We start from the raw sequence: 27,267 nt of genomic DNA, 5'->3' as shown, positions 1-27,267 counted from the left end.
ATTCGTGCGCAGTCGTGCGCGACTCTGTTTGTCCTTATTTTGGTCGAGAAGCATGAATGTTAATAAGAGTGATACAACGTGATAAATTGTACCGAGTTGTGTGTAATTGTAAACAAGTACGGCTTAGAGGTAAAAACGTGACTGGTGAAGAAGAGCCACTTCATGATGATGTCATCCGTGACTTCTAATGAGGTTATGCTGAGAAGCATTCATCAGATAAGGGACCATTCATTAATTATCGTCTGGGAAGGGGGGAGGGGAAAGAATTGTGAGGGAGATCATATGGTTTTAAGGGGGAAAGGTAATGGAGGGAGGGAGGGTAAGTCGACGCCAACAGAGCATAAAGAGCGAATTGATTGTCAATTAACTCTCAGTGAAGGGAGATCATAATAATAGTATTTTATCATGACACAACAAAAATCCTCCACACCCCTCCCCCTTCCCAGATGATAAAACAATGACCGGACCTTAATCTGAGGAAACTAATGCTTCTCAGCATAATCTTCGTCCCTAAGAAGTTCTATTTTTGTTTACACTCACGTTTGTGCCCTTAAATATAAAAGGTACTAAGTTATATTGTGCAACCTAAATTTATATTTCAAGGCAGACATTTTTCTGTTTACGGGTTTGTGAAATATGTTTGAAATGCGTTTCCAAACTCTGTCAACTGATTTCCTATCCTAAATGAAGCGTCTGTATTCGAAGTGTTTTATATTTCTGTGATAGACAATACGCATTTATGCACCAGCCTGCATGGAAGACAGCTTAAAACAACTGGTTGACTTTGACCTTCGTAATTGAAGTTGCTCTTGCGTGGGCGATTGACGTCACATGATCATGAATTTTTTTTTTCTATAAATGCGGCAGCAGGAAGCCCGGCTTTTAGTACTATCTCAGGTCCGTTATCATGGCTGCCTCGTCTTATCAACAAAGCTCAGTTACAGTGCAACTGGAAGGTGGTAAAACGTTCATCTGTAAGGACGTACTTCCACAACCCGGAGGTGTCATCTTGGATCTGGGCTGTGGTACTGGTGAGCTGTCTGCGTTCCTTGCTGAGCTTGTGGGGCCACATGGACATGTTATTGCTGTTGATCCTGACACCAATCGACTGAATTTGGCCAAGGAAACTCATCGTCATGTAAAGAACCTCTTCTTTGTGGAAGGGAACTCTGATGAGTTTCAAGGCATGGGATCTAAAAAGTATGACCTGATTTTCTCCAACTTTGTGTTTCATTGGATACCGGACAAGGACAAGGCGTTCAGGAATATGTTTGACAGTTTGAAAGCCGGCGGGAAAATTGCCATACATTACATAGACGCCTTACTCCCCTTTATAACTAACTCATTTGAAGTGCTGAACCCGGAGACAGCGGAAAAATTCAACAAAATGTTTTGCTTCGATACCAGAGATAATATAGATTGCATGTGCCGCGCAGCAGGATTTGATGTCGTGAGCAGCTATTACGCCTATGATAAAACGGTCGTTTATCCCAGTATGGAAAACCTTCTACAGTGGCTAGTAGGTACTTCACATGGAGTTTTCGATCTACAGCTTGTCACCCAAGAAAGAATTCAACAACTGTTCGAAAAGTTCGGAAACCCACCGTTCGACTTTACTGCCGATAGCAGGGTGAGTAGACTTCTAGCTGTGAAGCCGAAATCCCAAGCACAATGAACACAAGCAGCCCAAGCCCACGCAGTCAGTCGTTTGCTAGAAAATGCTGTTCAAGCTGGCTTCTTAAGAACTCGATTTGGTTCTTTGTACAGTGGTCCGACTTGAGATGGAAGTTATAATTTTCTAATAATCATATTACTTTAATTTTAATTGTACACCCCTGGAATGAAAATATGTCAGTTGATCTCCCTAATCGAGTCCTATTCTATTGTTGACCAAAATACACCAAGCAAATTATATTTGGGCGGCTCAATTTAACAAGTAGGTACATTCTAGGATAATTTTAAAAGTTACTACCATCTTAACTAACCAGCAGTACAGGATTATATTCTAGTCGGAATACAATGAAGATTTAATTCTGCGTTGTGCTAACCCAGCCAGTTTTGTACGCAGCACATCAATTAGCTGAAAGAGCATGAAAATTTGTGCTGTGTTTACCAAATTAGAGAATTCCTATATCCTATATGTCTGCTCTATACGCGAAACACGAAAAGTCATCTTTTTTTGTTGATATTTAGTAAATAAACCCGTCCCGGAAGCAGGCATGTCGGCTGATGATGTCTGCGGCCGAGAGACTGCCCAAAAAATAGATATTTGTCCGAGGAGCAAAGCTTCGAGGGCAAATGTGACACTCTTATGCTTCCCTTTTTTCCATCGGTTTTGTTTCCTTTCGGCGGAAATAATTGGAGGACAAATGTCAATATAGACAGTGCCTAGTGCTTGATAACTGTCCTTTGAGTGTGTACCACGTGATGTTGACGAGCCAATAAAATCATGCATAATTTTTTTGGCGGGTTATAAGTGGATGCCGTATTTCCTCGAATAAGTGCCCGGGCGGCTTAGGATTTAGGGTTTAGGGTTTAACGACGGGCGCTTATTAAAAATTTCGAGTAAAAGAGGGGTGCTTATTGGTCCTTGAAGACTTGAGAATGGTCTAGTTGCTCCTGAGAAGTTAACCGTGTTCACCAAACCACGGCAAAAGGACAATATTTAAGAGAGCAGTAAGCACAGGAAGATAGAAAAACTGGGAGTGACTTATAATTAATGAAAAATAAGCTTTTCTGGTAACAACAGTACTTAAATGGGACAAAAAAGGAAAAACTGGTGGTACAATGTTCATACAGGTTTTACTCGGTCGGATTTGGCTATTTTTTTAATTTAAATCTGAAACTATGGAGAGTTCAAGATTCTTTGGCTCTCCTGCAATCCTACAAAACAATATGTTTACCGATAATAATCAAATAGTTAGGAGGAGGCGAGAGTAGAAGATTAGGATATTACGCCGATGATTAGCAGCAAACCCAGGGCATGTCATTCCTTTATTAGCTATGCTATCCTGCAGCTGATCCTTAAGCCATCTTTGTATTTGCTGATCTATACGACATCCTTGTATTTTTGGCGGTAACGGCCGCCAAGGCATCTCGCCGAAACCACCAAAAATACAAACCGCAAATGGAAGAGCGATCTGCTGGGGGCATGACGTCATCGAATGTGAAGACGAAACCACCAAAAATACAAACCGCAAATGGAAGAGCGATCTGCTGGGGGCATGACGTCATCGAATGTGAAGACTGGCGCGAAACCATTACATAGTGTAGTCGCTGTGTGGAAGAGTCTTCACTTCGCCTTGCCGTAAAGCAGAGCCAATTCGGTAAGTTTCTCCTCTTTTTTTCCCTGCCGATATTGCATTTATTCGTTGTCGTTCATGATAGTGTTAATTAAAAGAGCGAGACTGGATTCTACCACGGTTTACCGGCCTCCCGGTTTACCACAGTTTGCACGTGTTGGTGAGCCTGAATTTTAATAGTATTACGTAGTGTTATGATGTGCATTAAATGTCGATTGCCGAGCTCTCATATCTTTTCTTTTCTGACTCGGCGTACGTGAGAAGTTGGATTTTGTGTGTGCCCTGGACGCCATGGTCACGCAACTCTAGTCAATATATCTAGTGTGTACTGAACTCAGTCTGTAGCAATAATAATAATAATAATAATAATAATAATAATAACAATAATAATACTAATAATAATAATAACAAAAATTAATAGTTGAGGTACAGAAATGTAAAAATAAATAGAAATATAAATAAATACGTCTACCGAAACAAACGACGAAACAGCAAGATGTCCTGTCAATTGTCTGAATTATGCAATAGTTTTTATTCAGCAAGTTGCGACTGTAACAGATTGAACGGTAAAACTCGACCTAGAGTTGGACAATTACGTACAACTAATTGCATTACGGTGTCCGCACTAGCGTTCACCAATTAAAGCATTCCGATATCACTTTGATCGAAAAATGTCAAAACAGATCAAGGATATCAGTTTTCTTACCATGGCGTCCAGGGCTTACACAATATTCAACTTCTCACGTACTCCTCCAATGTTCAAAGAGCCATTGAAGTTGGACTCTCCTTGAAAATTAAGCGTGAGTCGGAGAAAGAAAAGAGAGCTTGACAATTGACATTTAATGCACGTCATAGCACTACTTAATACTATAAACTGTGGTAAACCAAGAGGCCGGCAAACCGGGGTAGAATTCAGTCTCGTTGCTATTTTAATTGACGCTTTCGTGAACGACAACGAATAAGTGCAATATCAGCAGTGAAAAAATAGGAGAAACTTACCGAATTGGCTCTGTTTTAAGGCAAAGCGAAGTGAAGACTATTCCATACAGCGACTACGCCATGTAATGGTTTCGTGTCAGTCTTCACATTCGATGACGTCATGCCCCCAGCAGATCGCTGTTCCATTTGCGGTTTGTATTTTTGGTGGTTTCGGCGAGATGCCTTAGCGGCCGTTACCACCAAAAATACAAGGATGTCGTATAGATCAGCAAATACAAAGATGGCTTAAGGATCAACTGCAGGAGCAATTTAATGTTCAGATAGAGCGTCTGATGTTTTGCAAAGCTATTCGACACTATTTGTGTCTACGCTGTACCATTCTACATTACGCTGAGCCATTTCACACAACGCTACACTATTTTTATGTACGCTGTACCATTCTACATTACGCTGAGCCATTTCCCGCATCGCTACACTATTTTTATGTACGCTGTACCATTCGACATTACGCTGAGCCATTTGACGCAACGCTACACCGTTTGTGCGCATGCTGTGCTACTCGACGTTACCCTGAGCCGTTTAACGCAACGCTACACCGTTTGAGTACTGTATTGCAAATTAGTGCTAAGCTATTCGTAATTGAGCTAGTCCATTTCACAATCTCATGTTCCAACTCAACATGGGCTACTAGACCGTTTCTCATTTTGCTAAACTATTCATGTTTAGGGTGTTCTGTTTCACGAAGGAAAACTAGACTGTCTATAATTTGGCCATGCCATTCTTTTATTAGCTATCCTGCAGCTGATCCTTACACCATCTTTGCTGATCTATTTGACATCCTTGTATTTTTGGTGGTGACGGCCGCCCATACCTACACATTGTTCACCGTTCTCTCTGATTAGTAATTGAATCTGCGAACACTGCACTCCTTTCTTGTTTAGTGCGATCAAGCGTGGCACGAAATCATTTTGTCTTAATGTTCATTTCATGCAAATGCGTGATAATTGCTCGTTATCATTGTTATGGAAATTTGATAGGACTGAATATTAGCATTTATTGTAGACATTCTGGAACAGTAACTCTTTACAACGTTCCAATAAGATGAACACTTATCCTTTGTATCTGCCCAATCCGTGAAACACGAAAATGAGTTTCGTTGATTTTTGCTATGATCTTCGAGAATAACTAGCTACTAGCTACTAGCTAGCTCTATGAAAAGAACTCTGACGAATTCCTAATTTGAAGAGAACAAGATATACTGAAAATACGTTCACATAAAATTCCGTGACATGTACACTGGAAAAATTGGCTAATTTGACAGTCTACAAAGGAGGAAGCAGAGATATTTTTATATCGGTTTCGCTGCAACCAACACACAATAGTGATCACCTTCACCAGGAAACAACTTAAATGGTGAAGAATTTTCCCCACTTGTGTACCGAGCGCAGAAACTTGCCAGCCTGTCTTTTCTTATCAGCTTGGGATCAAATAAGCCATGTGAACTTGCCCAGAAAAACGAAATCATTCCTTCTTCGTTATCAAATACATAGGCATCACTTTTCACGTCGTAACTCTTCACAGTATCAAAGCCGACAGCTGCACACATCTCTTCTATCTTTTCTCTCTCTATGAAGTGCCACTTGCTTAATAAAGCGTTACAGTTTTCTGGGATAAGTTCTTTGAAAAAGCGCTCAAACATGATAGCCAATGAATCTCCGTACGACAACAGAATTTTCCCGCCTGGTTTAAGGCTCTGAAAAGAGTTCTTGAAGGCCTCATGTTTGTCCTGAATCCAGTGAAGCACAAAGTTGCAAAAGACAACGTCGTAACACTGTGATCCCATTCCTGGGAAGTTTGAGGCGCTTCCTTCTTGAATGGCAAGATTACTGATTCCTCCATGTGTTTTCTGGGCCAATTTCACTCGAGCAATGTCAGGGTCCACGGCTACAACTTTTCCATCTCTTCCTACGAGCTCCGCCAAATAGGCAGACAGTTCTCCGGTGCCACATCCTAAATCCAAGATGACATTTCCAAGGCATGGTTTAACATTTTCAATTAATTTTCTGCCCAAAGATCTTTGTATCGTAGCAGAAATTTGCTGGTAACCCTCAGCTGCTTGTGCACTGTTTACCATGATTGATGACAGACGGAGTCGGTACGGAGAATGATTTCACGATCAGGTTGAACTGTACTCTGATGCTAACCACAAGGGGGTATCAAGAGGCCTTTTATAATCACAATGCTGAGTCATAAGGTTACGCTTGAAAGCATTAGTTTCATCAGATAAAGGACCATTCATTATTCATCGCCTGGGAAGAAGGGAGGGAGGCGGAGAATACGCGGGGGAAATATCATATGGTTTTAAGGGGAGAGAAGGTAACGGAAGGGTGATCAGTTGAGGTCAACAAAGCATGAAGAGTCAATTAGCTCTCAATGAGGCGAGATCATAATAATAGTAGTTTATCATGACAAAACAAAAATCCTCCACACCCCCTCTCCCCAAGAGATAAAATAATGACCGGACCTTTATCTGAGGAAACTGATGCTTCTCACCATAACCTTCGTCCCAAAGAAGTTCTATTTTTGTTTGCACTCACGTTTTTTGTGCCCGCGAATGAAAAAGGTACTAAGTTATATTGTGCAACCTAAATTTGTATTCAAGGTAGACATTTTTTTGTTCACGGGTTTGTGAAATATGTTTGAAGATGACGTTTCCAAACTCCGTCAACTGATTTCCTAGGGTCATATGTTGAAAAGCTAACATGCTTAAAGGCTAACTATTTGTTGATTGCTTTTGGTGTTACCCCTCAGGTAAATTGCCTTTTTGAACTCTGAAAGGCGAGAAGGAAGTCTTTTAGTCACCCGATTTGAGTAGGTACTACCATTACATCTCGTCCAGCGCTATACCAACTGAGCTAACAAGCCAACTAGGAGCTGCACTAGTATCGCAGAGGTCATGGGTTCATATCCCGTACAGGCCTAGATATTTTCGGGCCTTATTTTCACCACCGGTTAATTAGTGTTCATAACTGCGAAAATCGCTTTCACATTCGTTTCTTCAACCGCAGTTCACATACATGATTTTCATATATTCACAGTCTTTTTCTCTACAGTTATTCTAAAAGCAACTAGTCGAGTTTCTGTTTCAAGGAGAATTGATTAGAGCAGTATTCAAGAGTTCCAGCCTTTTCATGCGTAGGTTAAATATAAGTCCTTAACATAAAATCAAAGAAATGGTGAGAAGTCTACAAAGAAGCCTAAAAATCGTAATTTTCTGCCGGAAGAGCTGTGATGAAGGTAAGATATTTTTTACTAGGAACGACTTTAATGGTAGTGAATTTTCTCGTTTGTGAACCGAGCACAACTTGAACTTGTTAACCTGTCTTTTGTGCGTGACCACCTGGGGATCAAACGCACCAGCTGTAATGCCAAACATGTCACATGATGTATCCTCCTCTTTGAATGTTTCCCTTTGTTTTACATGAGATTGCATGAAAAAGAAAAGAAAAAAAAAGAAAACATAGAAGGATGTAACAGGCTGTCTTTTCCCTAAGAATGACTCATCTCGTGTGGTCACGAATGTATGTTCAATAGCTGTGTTTATTTCACGGTTCACTGTCCAGAATTTAAAAGTGAGTCTTGTGTTTTTATCAGCCAGCGGCCTACACCTCCCCCGCCACCTAAATGACGAGAAAGAAAAATGATTTAATAACTCCGGCCAACCAACTTAAGAATAGCAGAATTGTAGTTGGTCGGTCAGTCAGTTAGTGAGTGAGTGAGTCAGTCAGCGAGTCAGTTAGTGAGTCGCTGAGTACGGTTAGCTAGTTAATCAATAAGACAGTCAGTCAGTTTGTCGGGTAAAAAGGCAGTGTGACTCAGTTCTATTGATGATACCTTTCAACGGACGTTTTACTCCTCATGAATACACATGAAAATGTATTTGAGAATGCATTTGTAATGGGTGGGGATGGAAGAGGATTTAGCTTACCTCCTCCAGTTCCAAAAGCACAATCCACAGGGATACCACCGTCAACTTGAATTTTGCTGTTCGGATTGCCATGTAATGATTTTGTAATGATGACGACACTTCCACCCGCACCACTCCCCCCGGGAGCTGATCTATGTGCCTTCACGTTGAGGCATTCCCCTGATTGTCCTGGAGGATTAGAAAACAGAAAACAGCGGGAACATTGGCGATACAATAGCACTTAGTTGGAGAATGATTAGGTTATTATAGAGAATAATCAAAACAATGCATGTTCTGAGTTGGATTTCCTGTGATCAACAGTTATCCGGTAACTTATTACCTTTCGATTCAATTTTCCCCTCCAACGTAATCTCCTCAAGAAGAAGATACACCAAGCCACCTCCATTTCCTCCCCTCCCCCCCAAGTTGGTATCATCTGTAAATGCTGAGCCACCTCCACCACCCCCTCCTCCACCGTAGCTTAGTCGTTTGGTGAAATCTGTGTTGCCAAACTGCATTCCACCTAAATGAGATATGCAACAGTTTGTGAAGAGAAAAGACAGTTTTTCAAAACCAAATTTATCTAAATGAAAAGCTATGAATGATATTGGCATTTCATGACGTAATAACGACTGTAACTGTTTTGTGATTGTTCATTTTTTCTAATCGCTTACTACGCCAACTCGACTTGGCAATTAACTTCCATCGTAGACACGAATGCTGGGTAGTGTTTTCGGTATCGCAGCTGCGTTTGTTAGTCCGATCAGTACTTTGATGAGCTTCCTCATTCAAAATGGGAAACGTTGTTTCAACATCATTTGATCTCAGTTTACTCACCTCCTCCTCCTCCCCCACCATAAGAAGGATGACACGACGAGTCACCTAAAATATAAAGACACAATAAATGCTAACTGACTCTTCATCCTCTTGCGAGTAGCAGGAGTGAAATTTTTCTTCCTTTTTTTAACTATATTCTTATATAGTTGATTATTTCCTTATGATACCGTGGTTGGAAAAGAATCACCCTTGAAACAAATACATTCGAGCAACACAGATAACCAAAATCACTGGATTAATTTCTCCCAATTTGAAAATAATCCTGCTCGGTTTTTTCTAGCCTGGGAGTCATTAGCTTTCCCATCCATTGTTTACTTCATCGATGACTGACGTTGGTGTTCTTAAACATCAAGAGACAAGGCTGAAAAGGTCAATAACTTTTGTTATTCATCACCTCCTTCGCCCCCTCTATTTCCATTCCCTGCTGTTCCGCTGCGAGCTGAAGCACAGTTCCCTTGAACAGGCTGACCCTGCTGACCTCCATTTCCACCATTCCCGGCTGTACAGGCTGCCACCCCTCCACCACCAGCGAACGCATTTATCTGCGAGGGAAAGGCGGAAGCTACATCTGGATTTATATCCCATATGACAAACATACAAAAAACAGCAAAACAGAGTATTGACTTACAACTGTTGAAGCTGTTCCTCCTGTACCTCCCTTACCGCCACAACCAGTTCCGGCACCACCACCCCCACCACCAGAAAAATGTCCACCGCCTCCTCCTCCACCTGCGCCATCATCACTATTAACTGTTGAGTCACCTCCTCCCCCTCCAGAGTTGTATCCTCCAGGTCCACCCTGTGAGGCTAAATATGAGCAAATATCACAGGTATCATAATTATCATAAACGTTTTTCCAACCATTGATATAAAAAAAATTTGTCATCGATAGTAAATGATGTGTATGGTAAGGAAAGTATAACACAACTAACCACCACCATCCCCTCCACCTCCCCCTCCAAGTCCATTTGTGTTTATGCCCCACGAAGTTCCACTAATATCTCCTCCTTTCCCATTGGTTCCTGTCTGAAGGTACAAGAAAGACTCGCCACCATACCCGCCCCCACCCCGTGAGTCACCGCCTTGCCCACCACGAAATCCTACGAAGGAAATTAAAATCAAGTCATTAATCTCAGAAATAACGTTTAATGATAACCTTTTCCTCTTCAGGAACTCTCAACTCTTGAAAATAAGCTCTAACTTAATTAGCATTGCAACCCAAAATTAATTGCTAGTTATTCTTGTTGGCCTGAACAAGAACAACCCTCATTCGCTGCCGGTGCCTCCAGGCTGCATTAAGGCTTGTTATGTTGAAATTGTGTTAAAACAATGTACGATAAATTTGAAAAGTTTTATCGTTTCAAATTTTTTGTCGTGCAAGGAGTCTTGGAGTGTAACATTAAATTACAGTTCAACATTATGTGCAGTCTACCTAGACCAGTGGTTGATATCACTGAAGTTCCATCGATGCTGAACGTTTTTGCTCTCAGAGCTAGTATCCCTCCATGACCACTGTCTTGCATTCGACATGTCAGAACACACTTGTTCCAGAGGGTGACATTTTTGAACGTTGGAAATAATTGGGCGATGGTATAACTGTCACTGGACTTAACAGGCTGAGTAAAGGCTTTGGTCAATGTGAGATCACAGCTTAAACAAATAACCATAATTGTAAAAATAATGTTAATTTTTATTACTTGAAAGTGCCCTATCAGGGGGATGAGGAGATACTTGGAAAAAGGAAAGAAGAAAAGAAAGAGAGGAAAAGGAAGAAAGAGGAGGAGGTGGAGGATGAAGAGTTGAAGGGGACTGAACGAAAGAGAAAGAGTGGATGGTGAGGGAGGAAAGGAGGAAGAAAATGAATAATAATGCGAGGAAAGGGTAATGGAGAAGGGGAGAGGAAGGAGGAGGAGGAGGAAGGAGGAGGAGGAAGGAGGAGGAGGAGGAGGAAGGAGGAGGAGGAAGGAGGAGGAAGAGGAGGAAGGAGGAGGAGGAAGGAGGAGGAGGAAGGAGGAGGAGGAGGAAGGAGGAGGAGGAAAGAAGGAGGGAGAACAAAGAATAGGAGGAGGAGTTGGAGGAAGAGGCGAAAAAAGAAGCACGAGAAAGGAGAATTAACCGAGGAAACAGGTAGAAGTGGTAAGAAGAAGAAGAAGATTGGAGGGAAAAGAGGAGGAAAAGAAAGAGAAGAAAGAGAATTAGAAGAAGAAGGGAGAGGTGTAGAGGGAGAGAGAAAGGGAGGAATGAGGAAGACGATGATGACGACAGAGCCCCTGTCATAGCAGGAATGCTCTACAAGCTCTCTCCATAATACTTGTATCAGGTGACTAAGACGACGTACGGGAATAAAAGTAGTTAGCGGGGAAGGAAGAGGAAGACGTCGAACACATAGAAGCAGGAACTTTATTAGTACTCACCCAGTAATGTTGTTCACCTTCATGATCTCGTGTTTGCCATGATTGCTTAGATTCCCTCTGGTTGCGATAAAAATAATTTCATCTCCGCGTTGAATTTTGTCAGCATCCTTACAGTTGTTTAAAACGACTTTGTTTGATTCAGCAGACTTCACCTCCCATGATATCATCACTTGTGTGCAGATGTCTAGGGTTTCATCATTGCATAACACTAAAATCGACAACGGAAGACTAAAATGTTGCACTGGGTAACCACTTATACTGCTCACAAACGGCTGACTTTACAGATACGAATATTCAACATGGATTCACGCAACGACACAAACATGCTCGTCGTCCAAAATCTAAGCCAGACCAGACCAATAAAAAGAGTGAGGGCAGGAGGAAGAAGAAGAAGGAAGGTTAATGACAATCTACTGATACTTACAATCTTCACAGTTTTTTCCACTCAGGTTCTTAAATGGACATTTGCATTGGTAATCGTCTTTGTCATAAATCGGCTGACAAGTGCCACCATTTCTGCATGGATTTGACATGCACGGCGTCTTGAAAAGAACAGAGAGGAAATAGATGACAATTAGGTATCAACGAAACTGAATTTGATCAGACACCAATTTTTCTTCAGTATCGAAAAACATTATCTCCTTGACAGAGTGATTGAATTTTAAAACTAACACTTTTGTGTTACTTTGCGGTTTACTTTACGGAGATTTGTGTCTTGTGCTGATCTCTTACGCGCATGTTGAAAGGAAGATCTATTCGTTAGTAGGTAATCGATGAACATCAGAATCGCAGGGTCACTAAGTGAAAGAGCTTCCAAATCTGCAAGAGCTTTAAGTGCGTTAAACTGGTTGCGTAATAACAAATCAAACAATCTACTCTCTAACAATGTTTTGCATCAGTTACTCCATACACGTTTTAAAATTAATCCTCCCTTCAATTGTCAATAGAGAAGAACAGACCCTGTTTAGATATCTTTGTTTCACTTCGCTTCCACTTTTTATTCTAAATATTTTTCGTCGAATAATATGTTCACCAGAGACGATAACATGCATCAGCATAACAGTGTTAAATCAACGCAAAAATGAACATGAATATTGTCATTTGGGCGAGTGTTTAAAAGCTGAAGTTTCGAGCGTTAGCCCTTCGTCTATCGCTATGAAAAAAAACTCTTCACAGTGGCCAATTTACGTTATCAACTCAGTAGAAAATAGTAAATTGCCCTACGATAATTGCCGATTGCAACAATTTTTCGAGGCGAAAACATGCAGCTGCAAATTCAGAGCTAGGGTTAACGTTTTAAGGTTAAGGTTAAAGATTAAGTTAACTGTTGATGCGCTACTACTGCACTAAACAAAATGACAAATATTGCGATCATTATCCCTGATCTGAAACTTTTAAAAAACTCAATGAAAATAATTGTTTTTTTATTTGTGGTTTCAAGTCGATGTTGTTTTCCTTTTGATAATAAATAATTTTTTACCTACTACCGAGAACTTTATATTACTTCAGAAAGGAATAATTGAATAAAGATTGAACCAAGAAAATACGATGAAAGAGAGAAATATACCGAAAGAAGGAGTAAAGTTGATCATGGGACGAGATGATTCAGACAGATAACAAACCAAAACTGAATTCGAAAAATTGGCTTAATTTGTTTTCATGTTGATTAAAAACCATGACTAGCACACCTAGTTTGCTAACTAAAGCGATTAGATTATGGTGCTTGTTCGCTTCCCTGCTAAACGTGGCGTAAATTCATCAATTACGCCACTCCCTTAATCGCGATTTAGCTACAGTTGTGGTTTTTGCCGACTCCATATGACAAAATTGACTAATTTCGACGTTGTGAATCGACTTGTTCTCGAAAGACAAGGGGAACAATACTCGGGAAAACTATTTTTGTCTCGGGAAAATTGTTTTTTTCGGTTTTTGTGAACTCCGGCCCCTATGACCAGTAAAATTATCAACCTTCGTCTTAGTCTTTGTCTTAGGCAAACAAAAAAGGATATAAATTTAATATATTTTGACGTAAGATATACACCTGCCTAGCTAGATGCTTTTAATTTAAATTGTTTCTTGTATAGGTCCGAAATATATTTCACCCATCTCTTCAGTAAATGAAATACTGTATGCCAAGAACAGATGAATGATTACCATTAAGATTCCTTTTCAAAAGTTCCCTAATATATTTTAAAAGGAAATAATTGCCTAATTCTCCTTATGGAACTAATTAGTGCCAAGATCAATACGAGCAATAATGAAAGTGGCAGTTCTTGTTGGGGTTTATTCAAGATGGATTTGTCACCGTTATAGTTTCATCAAAATTGGCGAAACTCGTGCAGATTGGAAAACATGATGTTACTTTTTCTCGCTATCTTTGTTCTCGAAATTTCCCTTTTGCACTTCTACAGACGTCAACTGTCATATGTTGATTAATTTAAAGTGAGTCCGCGTACTAACAATTTCAACGGTAGTGATTTGTTTCGATGCGCTACTGTGGAGTAGAATCAGTAACAAATTCACAGCCTTTGCACACACCAACTGAAAATAATCGACGTATCGATAGCTTATTTCTCGTAGGAAAATGAAAGTAGCTATAATAATAACACGACCGCCCCTACCTTTAGATTGTAATGGTGAAAATCATGGCTGGGGGCAAACTTGTCCGATCGATTGAATTTGTCTTCGTTTAGCAGTTCGCAAATGTGTTTTCCTTGGGTTTGATCACCGAAGTTTACAGAAAAACATTCACGATTTTTGATGCATTCAAAGGTGCATTCACCAAGACTTGCAACGTGCAATGTAGCGATCGATGAAGTTATCAGCTTTGAAAATGCATTGCCAACAAACTGACCATAATGTACGGCAGAATCTGAAGTCCTTTTGAAGCTCACAGACAGGCTGGCTACATTTTTTAAGTCAGCAGTGGCCACCAAACTGACTAGTAATAAAAACTTTCTGATCCCAGTTGGAAGTTCCATGTTCAAAGCATCTCTTTTAACTGTTACTTGTGTTTCCAAGCGTTTCCAAGCCTTGCATATTGAAATTTGCTCACGGACACCTAAAATGTTTAACCAAAAGAGACCTTTGATAAGGCATTAATTATTAATACGGACAATTTTCTTTATTCGGCCAAAGGAAATTCAATGCCGGGCTAAAATGGCAGAGGCGAGAATTGAAAAGAAATTTGTTTGTATAATTTTTGTTGAATGACATCCAACTGGGGAAAACGTTGAACTTTTCAATTTTGGAAATGTCGAATATCAAAAATTTAAACAATTTACCGTGAAGCTTGTCATTTTTCAATGCTTAAGTTTCACAGGAATACTCCTGTCAAACTAAAGCATTGTTATTCATTGCTGGGCTGAAGAAAAATCTCGCTAAAGAAAACAAATTTCTGTTGATGGAATTGCCATATTATAACTGTAAAGATCTGAAAAATGCCCACCCGCAGTATAACGCTTTACTGGACACTAATCTAGCCTCCAGGAAATCGATCTATTCATTTAATAGCTTATATGATCTTGATCTCTTTCAGAACGATTCCGTAGACAAAACGATTTCACGGTATTAGGTGTTACAGAAACGCGACTGTGCGTAGGCGAATCTATAGATTTTATACCACAACTACCTGACTATTGCTTTGAATTTGTTAAAACCCCGTTGTCTGCCGGTGGTGTTGGTCTTTTTATTAATGAAAACTATAAATATCGAGTCTTAGAACGCTCTACTAATTCCTCTTATCAAGCCTTGTGGATTGAAATTTCACTACCAAATCACAAGAAAAATATCTGCGGCATTGTTTACCGACAACATAATAATGCAGATCAATTTCTTGACTATCTTTCGGATTCCCTCGAGTATTTCAGTAATCACAATAATAATATATATATCTCATGGGAGATTTCAATATAGACTTGCTAAAATATGAAAACTGTAAATACAGCCAGATACTGCTTCAGTGTATGCAAAGTTTTTCTATACTTCCTACAATTGATAAACCAACGCGAGTGTATGGGTCCTCAGCGACTTTAATTGACAATATCTTCACAAATAACCTGACGAATAATATTTCTAGTGGCAATATCGTCACCGACTCAACCGATCATTTTTCGCAAGTCTGTATTGTCAACGTAAACAAGCAAGAATTACCACATACAAAAAAGACTAAATTTAGGGATTATTCCAGCTTTCATGCTAATGAATTCATGAATGACCTAAGTGCAATTAATTGGGAAGAGGTTTCTGGTAATTGCGACGTAAACAAGTCGTTCTCTCACCTTTATAAAACTATAAATCATGTAGTTAATAAACATGCACCGCTCAGGGATGCTTCAGTGAGAAAACTAAAAATGCTAACTAAACCTTGGCTAACTGCTGGACTAAGGAAATCTATAAAGGTGACGAATAAATTGTTCTTTGAATCAAACTAGCCGAAATATAAAATATATAGAAATAAGTTAACAACCCTTATTCGATTGAGTAAACAACGTCACTACCAAAGGTTTTTTGACTCTAACATAAAAAATATGCGATCGACATGGAAAGGTATTAACGAAATATTAGGAGATGCGAAGAAAAGGAAAAAATCAAAAAGAATTAATTTCATTCGTTCTAACGAGCATAGCGTTTTATCAGATGATCCTAAAACGATTGGTAACACACTCAACAAATACTTCTCGTCAATAGGGCATCAACTTGCAACCAATATTCCTGAAGTTAACACTACTTTTTCTGATTATCTTGATCCGCCTTTGCAGAACAGTTTTTATTTTGATCCAATTATACCGCAAGAAATTGAAACAGAAATTAGCTTGTTGCCATACAATAAAGCCCTGGGGCTTTATTCTACCCCTGTTAAACTGTTAAAACTTGCCAAATCGGTCATATCCATACCATTAACCAAAATTTTTAACCACTCTGTGCTAACTGGGGTTTACCCTGCAAAACTTAAATATGCAAAAGTAATTCCAGTTTATAAGGGTGAAGACGAGACGTTACCTGAAAACTATCGGCCAATTTCTTTGTTATCAATTTATAATCGTTTATTTGAGAAAATTTTATATCGTAGACTGATAAAGTTTATAGACAAGAATGATATTCTTTATGATTTACAATATGGCTTTCGCAATAAACATAGTACCCAGCACGCGATTCTTGATATTGTGAACACCATACATTCTAATATGGACAATAGAAAGTACTCATGTGGAATTTTTATAGATCTTAAGAAAGCATTTGATACTGTTAACCATGAGATTCTTTTGACAAAACTTGAACACTATGGAATAAGAGGAGTTATAAATTCTTGGTTTAGATCATATCTTTCAGATCGCCGACAGTCTATTGAAATAGACAAATGCATATCTGAAACTGAAACGATCGTATGTGGAGTACCTCAAGGCTCTGTACTTGGACCCTTGTTATTTTTGTTATATATTAATGACATCCATAAATCTTCCAAGGAATTTACTTTTTATCTTTTCGCAGACGATACAAGTCTAACTTATGCAAATGACAACTTACGTACTCTTGAACTAACTGTCAATAATGAACTTGAGAAAGTAAGCGAATGGCTTAATGCTAACAAACTAACGCTCAACGTCAAAAAGTCTAATTATGTCATTTTTCGTCCCCACCACAAAAGAATGCCTTTCATTCCTCAAATTAAGATTTTTAATCCAACTTTAAATACTAGAGTAAACTCTAGAGATGAAGTACTTTGTTAAATATTTGGGTATAATGATTGATTCTGAACTATCATGGAAGCATCATATTGACTTTATCTGTCACAAAATTAGTAGATCGGTTGGAATAATTGCTAAAATGAGGCATTACATTCCACGGCGTCTTCTTTTGAAATTATATCATGCACTTATTTCTCCTTATTTAAATTATGGTATCTGTGCATGGGGCAACTGTCCACAGACCTACCTCAATAAGATACTTGTTCTGCAAAAACGTGCTCTGCGTTTGATTTATTTTTCTAAACCCAGAGACCATGCAATCCCTTTTTTTATTGAATCAAACTGCCTTCCTTTGCAGTCTTTGTTCTTTCAACAGTTAAGCTATTTAATGTATGACGTTCATGCTAAGACAGCTCCTAAAAGTCTTCTCGATAAGTTTGCGAAAATCAATACAGAACATCATTATAATACGCGATTATCTGCAAAAGAATGCTTCTCTGTCAAATTCTCTAGAACTGAAAAAATGAAAAAATCTTTTACTAGAATCGGTGTGTCTATATGGAATTCTATTCCACTTTCTGTTAAGACTCTCAACGTTTCTAATTTTCGTAAAAAAATTAAATCACTACTCCTTAATGTTCTAGGTAATGAAGATAATTATTTGAATGTTAATTTTTTAATAGAATATTTTGTGAAGTTAACCTGATATACTGTATATACCTCTAGTTGTAATTTTAGTCTTTTTCAAATAACAAAATCCCTTGTACTTGAATTTATATGTAAGGTGTTTCTTTCTGTATGTTTTTGTATTTCTTCTTTTCTTATGTAATTTAATAACGCCTTTAGTTAAAGTCTTGTCCTGCCTAGATTAGCATTGTAGCTATTTGCAGGACATGAAGTTTTGTAAACCTTATATTTCTTTAAATTAAATAAAGAGTTTCGACAATGGCTCGCTTGCTCGCTTGCTTTAAACGCGCCATTTTTGAGCGGAATTTCGACTAAAAAATTTTCAAACTGAAATGGTGCTTATTACACTGATAGGGTTATCCTGTATAAATATTATCATTATTATTACAGTTCACTAGTAATCATTTATACTCCTGATTTGAGAGAGGCACAGTAAGACTAAAGTACCCTGTTGGCCAGGTCTTGAACCAGGACCTCTTGGCCCGGAGTCCAGCCAGCTCCCTTCCCTTAAAAGAGGTCCGATTGACACTAAGTCAATTTAAAAATCAACAAATGAGAATCTTGGTAAAGTTAACTACTCCCTTTTATTTTGCATTTTGTTTTCACAATACTATAGGGACTTGACGGGGGGAAGGATCAAACAAATTTTATTGTGACACAAGCAAAATCCTCCTCACCCCCCCCCCCCCCCTCTCACCTCCTTCGGCGATGAATATTGAATGGTCCCCAAATAAAGGGAATTTTAAAGTTTACAGTTTTTTGTTTACAGCACGCATCGCCTATTCCTTCAAATATACCCACCTCCTCCAGCACCAAGAGCGTATACGACAGGCTCTCCGCTAGAGACCAGGATTTCATCCTTAGGATTTCCTACGAGTTCTTTAGCATAGATAACCACACTACCGCCGGCACCACCTCCCCTATGTGCTGATCTAAAATTAAATTGCTTAAGCACTGGCCTTGCTCACTTGTGAGATTAGTTTTACAAGAAAAATCAAATCTTTACAAGTGCCAACTTAAAACAAGCAGAATCTATTTTTATGCTTATCCTGCACCATCTATGCTGATGATCTGGTTGTATCTCGAGCTTCCCAGGACATAAAACTCTCAGATAGAGCAGTTTTCAATTGAGTACTCACATTTATTCAATATCACCCTCGGTTTGCTTTACTTTGTTCCGCTCTTGATTAACAAAACTCGTGCCATCCTCTAAACAAATCAGATGTTACCTGTATCATCGTCTTAACCCCCCCCCCACCCATTGTCAGTTTAACAAGCTTTAAGAACACTAGGCCTCCGCCATTTCCTCCTCTACTCCCAGGGTCGGGATCGCTCGAAAAGGCTGAGCCGCCTCCACCACCCACACCTCCATTAAGGCTTAGTCCCTTGTTGAAGTAGATACTGCCAAACTGAAACTCACCTGAAAGACCAAGACACACAACCAGTTGAAAGTTTTCTATTAATTTGTTTAACTTATTATGGGATATATCATATGATGCCATCACGACATGCATAATTGGCATAATTAATGAAAAATGAAATGAAATTACCTTGCAAGTAGATCTTTTGTCATTACTCACTAGGTGGTGGAAGTGTTCTTGTTTAAACCTAATTTCAGGAGCGGGTGGCGGCCGCATTTGAGTGTCCCTCCCAAAGGACTTACCTTCAATTAATGCCCCATTCACACCAAAGCTTAAACATGTTTAAAAGTTGTTTTGTTAAACACAGTTTAATTTTTTTTTTCTTCATAGAAACTATTTAACCGAATATTTTTGACTTGAATGTAGCACATTGGAAATGCAAGTTAGCAAGTACTTGAATCCAATGGAAAATCAAGTTTTTCAGTTCTCTGTTTATAATTTTCATTCAATGAAAACCAGTTTAACAAAACATGTTTTGCTGGTGTGAATGGGGTATAAGTCACTTATCAATGACTTGCTGAAGTCTAAAGAAAACGAGCTCTATTTAAATCAGAGTGTAAAGTTGATGTCATATCGAAAGCGTGGTATCCATCAAATGGCCCCTTCAAAATTGGATAGTTCAGGACGTAGACACAAGTACAGCTGACCCACACCTGTTTCAAGAGTGGCAGTACATGAGTGTTCTTAGAAACCATTTTTGTGTGATTCGAACGAATAATAACAAATCAATAATAGCCCAGTAGCAACCGTGACTGTCTCAACAACGGTCCAATTAGGCTTGACTCGCCCTAATTGCCCGTCCTCGTCCGGTGCTTAAAATATTTGAACAATTTTGAGAGACAGTCATGTAATCACGAAGCGCAATATTGAAGTCGTCTTCCTCTGTGATTAATTTCAGGACAGCAGCCTTTTCGAAAATGTTTTTTCAACTGATCATTCGTTTTATTTACTTTTCACATCCGCACGTCATTATGCATATTCTCTATACTGTTCTCCATACATTTGCTGTGGTGTATTATGGAACAGAGAAGGAGAATTTGTTGAAAATCAGGAGCTTCTTTAGGTGGCGATCATTTCCTTTATTCTCGTTACTTTTATGTATGATTCGTGGGTGATATTGTAAGGAGAAATTTGATACTAGTCACTCTTAGGGATCGAAAGGTTAATAAAAAGTGGGTGGGCTTCAAGAGCAGCAAATTTCATTATGATACAAAGCAAATGCTACATTTCTCAAACTTCATCTCCCTGCTGAGCGGAACGCTTGAGATGCTTCAAAAAATTTAAATTAGATGTGCGAATGATATTTTGTGCTTCCTCTGGCCTAAAAAGGCCCTGTTCTGTCTTTTGTTTGATAATCCGAGATGGCTCAGCAACTATTGGTTCGGTCTTCATTTGCGGTAGCTGTTGTTGTTGTTGTTCAGATTTGTTGTCGTCCAGTGGTACGAGGTAAAAAAAGGGACCTTACAGATGCCATATCAAATTGAATAATCATGAATCAATTTTTTTGTCGTTATTGCTGTTGCAATGGCGACTGCGTAGTATTCGACCATTTTTTTATCTCTATATTATTTTGCATTTTGTTTCGTGGCACTTCCTTTGCTCCTAAAGGACTTGTATGACCTGAATTGAACTGAGCGCAGTTCTAAGGGTATGAATATGCTTCCACACGCTTTCAAGAGAAGAGTCAGAAATATGAAGAAAACGTGACTTGGTTCAGCTGAGTCACGTCTTCCGACGTGATTTATTACTCAACAGTCATATCCAAATCACCGCCTGTTGCCTGTTTGATTGACATATCCTTTGTCCACGTCCCTGCAAGACAATGATATCAATTTTCACATAAAGAGAGAATTTATTTCGATGTTACGTTCTTTACGCTTTAATGCGCCGAACACAGCAACTCGCTTGACCTGAGGTGAAGAAAATTTATCAAGAACAAATTCAATTTGAAGTCGACAAAATGCGCTGCGCAAAATCAGAGCTGACAGTTCTTCTCGGTGTCGGAATATTTCTCGCTGGTTCTATTTCCCTAATTACGATAACGATGCAAAAAATATTTCCTGCTCGTGAAGAGCAAACCTTTAAAGAAATAAACTGTACGATTGTATCAGGAGACATGAACGCTACAACAAAATGCTCCAATAAAAATCAAGAGGGAAGCTATCCGTGCCTCCGGATATATGTTCTGTGTGGCAAAGATAAGATCAAAGAGAATCCTTCGTTGGAGAGCACACAGCCCCGTTTATTAAGAAAGGATTTCTACAGCTTGCAAAAACAGGTACGTACATCTACAGATCTCAGTGTGTTTAGTCGCATTGTTTTTAATTATGAGAATAGATTTCTTTTCGTTGCCAAAATGATATCAATTAAAATAAGTGTAAAATAAGTAGTGGTAATTTCGTATTTTCATGAATAGCGAATAGTTCTTGCGCTGATGAATTGCAAAAGCACGTCCATATTCTATTTCGCAATAAAAGCGCAGTTGGCTTTTGATCCCCATTGTTTACCTAGGTGGTTAATTAGTTATTTTTGCTTGTTATGTATTTATTTTTTGTCCTGGGAAAACCAATCACAATCATCTGAACCGAACCCAGGTCAAGATCTGTCCACGCTGCCGTCCCTGGCACTTGTCCCACAATTTTGAGTGCAAGAATCTGTCAGGGTGATTAGAAAGCGTGACATTGAAGAAGACACACCCTTCTACCTCCCTCTGTTTCCAATGCGAAAATTTTGAGGTGATCACATTGGACCATAACTATTGCCAGAGCCAAAGAAAGTTCCGTTAGGAAAATTTGCTTGCGTCAAAGCTTGCACAAGGTGTACATCCTAATTACCTGAAAATATACATAGAAAGATTTCACAAGAACTTTTTAAGTTGATGATAATGATTTGTGATAGCTTACTACATAATGTTGTGGCGATATACCCGTATTAATTACATAATGTTGAGTACCAGGTAGATAAAATTACCGAAATGGCGCTGATAAAAAATCTTCTTACAACCTGCATGCTCACATTTTGCAATGTACATAGCAAGATCGGGAAGCGATCTGAAACAATTAGGTTCTTATCACTTGAAGTAATTTTTAGATGAGATTATCCCAAAATGCGTGTCCTGTTTCGTCTGAGCGCATAACAATCTCTGCACGTATGTTACGCAATGTAGAATCAATAGTTTTTTCTTGTCACTCATTGGAAATACGTAATGAGTGAGGGGTTCAAGGCGAGGAATCATTCAATAAAACGTGCATTACCTAAGGGCCTCTCCGCACTGGCGGACAAAAGTGGAATTGTCCTGACAAAATCAAAGGAAAAATTTTGTCTAAACAACAAATTTTTGTTTCGTCTGTGGCATCTGCATTAAAAATTTCAAAGCCGTCAACTTCCGTCAGCGCCTGATCTGCTCATAAGACCGGCCAGTATCGGTCTGCCAAAGAATTCCACCTCCATTTCCCACGATTTATCCTCAGTCTTTTAAAATTTTAGATATCCGAGTTTCGCAACAAAAGACAATTTTTGCCTTTCTAGCAAACTGGTTTCAGTTCAATTACACGCTTGTCGTAGCTTGCGCGATAAAGGGTCGACATGTGTATCACGGTTTTGTTTATTTGGTCGCTTTTGTCCAGTTTTTACCCAGGACAAATTTTGTCGGCGGTACGTCTGAAGATTTGTCCGCTTTGGCCAAAATTTGCCAAATTGTTTAATAAACAACTTTTTCGCCAGTGCGGAAAGGCCTAACTTTCTTTATTTTCCGCTTTCTTTTCTTTAGTGCACTTTACCGCCAGAACAGTGTAGTGACAAGAAGACTAACAAGCATCCCTTGAAGAAGTTATTTCACAGTGGTAATCCTGTAGGATCAAACCTCCACTGCTTTTACAACCCAAGTGATCCGGAACAAATCGTCAGCCAGAAAGCTTCCAAGGAAAGCTACAACAAAATGGTGCTGAGTAATGTGGTTTGGCCGCTGGCCGTTATACTGTTAGCGGTGATTGTTACTGCGGGAGCTGCTTGTTTCCTCGCTACACGGCCTCAAGCCGGTTATGAAAAGTTAGAGGGAGTGACCAGTGCTTCGCTTTATCAAACACTTTGAAAGAACAAGTGCTATTCATATCACTATCCTGGACCATGATGACTTTCTTCTCCACAATGTGTGCTCGTTTGGGGTCGAAGTGAGAACGGTGCTGAATCTTAGAATTATAACAGATGGAAAGGACATGGGTTGTGACAAGTCATGATCTGTATCTCTGAGCAACGAGTTGATACATTGAATTTTGGCCGACAGAAAAAGAGAAGGCGACTGATAGAGACTGCGTAAGCTGAAGTCGTTTACTTCACAGATCGAGCGGACTTTTGGCTGTACCGTTTACGTTCAAGACTGTTGAATTCGGACAGACAGTAATAACTACGATCAATAGAGCAACAAAAGAGCCAAAGTTGTGAAAATTAAGGAATGTTGAAATTGTGACAAACCATTATAAATTATTATGTAAATATATTGTATCATTCAATATGATTGCATAGCATTTCATCATAGCTTTATCGAAAAGAAGATATTGCGAAATAAAGTACGGAATTGACCTCAGTAACTCTTCAATTTTTGGCTCGGCGAACAAAATTATGCACTGTCACTCTTAGGATGAATCCATGTCGAGAGAAACCCTTCATTACGAACACCTTCACGTCCTAGATTGTCCGACACCCTATCGACAAGAAATGAAACTGTTCACCCTAACAAAGTTTAAGAACACTTAACACTAAGCCTTCTTTATTGAATGAAATATGTATCCGCAGGAAACAGAATATTTAATGTATTCAACCTCCGACGTTCTTAGGAATTCACGTGTCTCAAATCGTTGGCAATGTCGTCATCCATATATTTGGCACTTGATATTTCCTTTCATGATTATTTCCGTTTCAAGTGATATTCCCGTACAAGCTTTCTAGACCATCGAAAGAGAAAAAAAATCAACAGTATAAATTGTTTCGAGAGAATTGAAAACAATTGTTTTAGTTGCGTCTCTTGCATTTAAGTTTCAACTAATTTACGATTCAAATTGGATCGCGATAATCATTTGCTTGTCTAGACGCGACATAGAACTCCACAAGTCAGCAATTAGTCCTCCGCAAAGGATGAATCACATCAGATTGTCGTTTTAACTTTGCTTCCATATCTTAAAGTTACACTTCTCACTGTACCAAAATAGTGTTGCTCATTGTTTAAGAAATAGCAATCCGGAACACTTTTAACTGGCTGAATTAAATGAAAGAAGTAGAGGGCTGATTACAGTGTTGATTGACTCTTGTTTCACTTTTCTAGCGATCGAAAGCTAATTGTGTGCGAACGTGATTGGGTGGAGCGGAAATGCGTTAAAAGACTCGCTAAGATATAATTGTTTGTTGCACGAAAGATAGGTTTTTTTCTCCTCGAAGCTGACCGAAGAAGAGGTGTTTGATAAAACAGAACTATCTAAATTTCACCAAGTTTATATCGGATCTCCTCGGAGCGTGCATTTGTAACTTCAATGTATACCAACTACTTTAAATTCACACTAATTTTGGCGAGTTTTTTGTTTGTTACGGGATTTATTTCCCTGGTGGTTTTGTCTACAACGCAAGTGATGCCCGCTCGAAGAGGGCTGAGCTATGAAAAAGTAACTTGTCGAATTACACGTAGGGAAATATTTTGTGAAAGAGGAAACTGTAGTGAATGTATCCCTGGTGGAACCAGTACTTCCTTGTGTCTCAAAGTGTACGTGCTATGTGGTAATCACGACGAAATTATAAACAAAAACCTTTCAAGCTACAAGGAAAGCGGATATCTGCTGCGTAAAGATGTGTACCACTTGAACGACCAGGTAACATAAATTCTTAGTAGCTTTTTTATATAATTTCTCTCAAAGATGGTTAGGACTTAGTTCCAAATTTTGAGAAACTTAGTATGCAAATTTTTTTTATTTTTACATTTACATATCAGCGCATCCAGAAAGTGAACGCCTGGAAACATCGTATAAAATTTCCACCTAAAAATGAGTAGTTTTGCGCTTTCGTATTTGATTTGAAAAATTTAACCATGATACTGCTAAATAAGTTTCAAAATTTCATGGATATTTCAAACAGTCGACTCCTCCTCGCTCAGTCAAGATAATAGGGAATTAAAGGCCAGAAAAAGCGTCTCTCAATATTTTATTTTTCCAATACATTATTTTCGCGAACAACAATCAGCTGTAGCCAGATCACTAGTTCAAGTGAACTTTTCCTGTGGCTGACGTTTTGTTTACTACTTTTAATCAAGCACAGAGAATAATAAAAACTAATAAAAATAATAATAGGCATCCATGTGAAAAGACAGAAACGGGCCATGAATAACTCGGCAGCTGTTTCGTTGATTAATTTCTACGTGCTAACAACTAAAGTCAAGGAACTCGCGCTACGCGCTCGTATCGGGGATCACTCGCATGTGAAACTCGCGTGTAAAATTTCAACTTCGAAAAAGCCAGCCACCCAATTCGCGCTTTTACTAAATTGAGAAAAAAAGGAAAGTGAGGAACATTATTTATCAAAATGAGGCAACCCTTATCACTCAGCAAAAGTTTATCTAACATTTCTGTGTTTCCAACAATTCCTTCTTTTCAGTGCACTCGTAAGCTAGATTCAATCTGCAGCTCGGACTTAGCTCCCACCCCAAATGGACTGCACAATTTTCAAGTTGGAAAGGGGAAGACTGGGCCTACCTACCAGTACTATCGCAACCCGAATGTCCCGAATGAGGTTGTGTACGAAAATCACAGCAAAGAACATTACAGAAAGATCGTGCTACACAGCGTGTTGTGGCCGACCGCTTTGATAGGACTTTCCATTTTAATTGTCACTGCAGCCATGTGCCTTAGCCCAACGTCGAGAGATTACAGAAGAATACCATAAACTGTTAAACGAGTGGAAACTAATAATTGAGGGTTGAGTTGGGTCCTGCTATGGTTTAAATTCCTTGCGGGGTAAATGGACACCACGGGAAAAAAGCGCTGGCTCAAGTCACAAGATACCAACCAAGTTCAGTGAGAACTTAAACAAGTTCATAATTGCTAGCAAGAAGGCTTGAGGTTTATCAGCGGGAGGGCAGCAAGTACCGCTCGAAATAAGGTCGTACACGATTAAGTACAATAGTTTAGCTAATGTACAAATAGTAAGATTGTTAACCATTTACAAAACATGGCTAGAGAGTACGGACGCAGTCTTTGTATCGTTATATAGTAAAAGAAATAACCCTTTCACTTCGTTAAGTTAATGATAACAGCTTGAGGTATTTTTTTTGTCGTGGTTTGAAACCGGAAAATCAAACCGAGCTTACTTGTAATAAATAAATACTCTGTCAAATAACATGAATTTCATTGATTTATGATTGTTAACCAAGATTTTATTGTACACATCAACATTTTCATCTTCAAATGATAAGTGAAAAACCGTAATTTTTTTAAAAGAAAGTTGACCGATGAATCCTCGCCTTTAAGACCATGTAGCTCATTCTCGTTTCCTCCGTAGCGGTGTCATAGTGTCCATTAGTCCGAGAAGGTAGCATTTGTGCAGTCACGTGGTGTTTTATGTTATTATTCGCGTCATTCTTGGAGCAATAAGCCTGAGTAATGCCGCTGTGCAAGTTACATGATGTCCCTCTTTTGTCACACTCCGGAAAGCCTCTGTCTCCACGATTTCTTTCCTTTGCGGAAATTTTTTTCCCGTTGTCTTCTCCTAGACGGTCGCTAGGATCACAGCACCTATTCCACAGGGATTTTTCATTCTCAGTGAGCCTCGGACCCATTACATATTTAATTCCCTCACGCCATTCTTTTCTCTCAGGTTTTCTGTCATTCCCACTGGTCAGGCAAATAAAACTCGGTACCACCTCTATTGGTGGCAAAAGTCCTTTGTTATTTTCACCAAAAGGTTTTCCCCTCAAGTTCTCTTGCATTGACCTTGGATTGCCTCTTGAAGTGTTCGGAGAGTCGAGCCAGGGCAGGA

At 39.1% G+C, this 27,267-nt stretch overlaps 5 protein-coding genes across 5 annotated transcripts; 3 read left to right on the top strand and 2 right to left on the bottom strand.

The window, feature by feature from the left end:
• Positions 1 to 887: 887 nt before the first annotated feature.
• LOC131775520 (trans-aconitate 2-methyltransferase) lies at positions 888 to 2,305 on the top strand. The gene has a single exon (XM_059091635.2). The coding sequence runs from the start codon at positions 908 to 910 to the stop codon at positions 1,673 to 1,675; it is 768 nt and encodes a 255-aa protein (XP_058947618.2). The 5' UTR covers positions 888 to 907; the 3' UTR covers positions 1,676 to 2,305.
• Positions 2,306 to 5,122: 2,817 nt separating this feature from the next.
• LOC131775213 (ubiquinone/menaquinone biosynthesis C-methyltransferase UbiE-like) lies at positions 5,123 to 6,427 on the bottom strand. Its single transcript, XM_059091320.2, has one exon. The coding sequence runs from the start codon at positions 6,373 to 6,375 to the stop codon at positions 5,590 to 5,592; it is 786 nt and encodes a 261-aa protein (XP_058947303.2). The 5' UTR covers positions 6,376 to 6,427; the 3' UTR covers positions 5,123 to 5,589.
• Positions 6,428 to 7,442: 1,015 nt separating this feature from the next.
• Positions 7,443 to 14,503, bottom strand: LOC131775205 (PE-PGRS family protein PE_PGRS47). The gene is made up of 11 exons (XM_066169898.1): positions 14,081 to 14,503; positions 11,884 to 12,001; positions 11,460 to 11,667; positions 10,478 to 10,695; positions 9,978 to 10,145; positions 9,674 to 9,852; positions 9,440 to 9,587; positions 9,046 to 9,090; positions 8,549 to 8,731; positions 8,230 to 8,397; positions 7,443 to 7,921 (listed from the first exon to the last, which is right to left on the bottom strand). Exons 1-11 carry the CDS (start codon positions 14,438 to 14,440, stop codon positions 7,854 to 7,856), a joined length of 1,863 nt encoding a protein of 620 aa, XP_066025995.1. The 5' UTR covers positions 14,441 to 14,503; the 3' UTR covers positions 7,443 to 7,853.
• Positions 14,504 to 21,145: 6,642 nt separating this feature from the next.
• LOC131774964 (uncharacterized) lies at positions 21,146 to 23,824 on the top strand. The gene is made up of 2 exons (XM_059091067.2): positions 21,146 to 21,532; positions 23,024 to 23,824. Exons 1-2 carry the CDS (start codon positions 21,215 to 21,217, stop codon positions 23,342 to 23,344), a joined length of 639 nt encoding a protein of 212 aa, XP_058947050.1. The 5' UTR covers positions 21,146 to 21,214; the 3' UTR covers positions 23,345 to 23,824.
• An 848-nt stretch (positions 23,825 to 24,672) lies between these two features.
• Positions 24,673 to 26,612, top strand: LOC131775023 (uncharacterized). Its single transcript, XM_059091126.2, has 2 exons — positions 24,673 to 25,109; positions 25,888 to 26,612. Exons 1-2 carry the CDS (start codon positions 24,777 to 24,779, stop codon positions 26,173 to 26,175), a joined length of 621 nt encoding a protein of 206 aa, XP_058947109.2. The 5' UTR covers positions 24,673 to 24,776; the 3' UTR covers positions 26,176 to 26,612.
• The last annotated feature ends 655 nt before the right edge of the window (positions 26,613 to 27,267 follow it).

The sequence above is a fragment of the Pocillopora verrucosa genome, chromosome 7 (assembly GCF_036669915.1).
Source record: "Pocillopora verrucosa isolate sample1 chromosome 7, ASM3666991v2, whole genome shotgun sequence".
Taxonomy (NCBI): domain Eukaryota; kingdom Metazoa; phylum Cnidaria; class Anthozoa; order Scleractinia; family Pocilloporidae; genus Pocillopora; species Pocillopora verrucosa.
The sequence above is the reverse complement of the archived record's forward strand: the minus strand, read 5'-3'. Positions and strand labels throughout refer to the sequence as shown.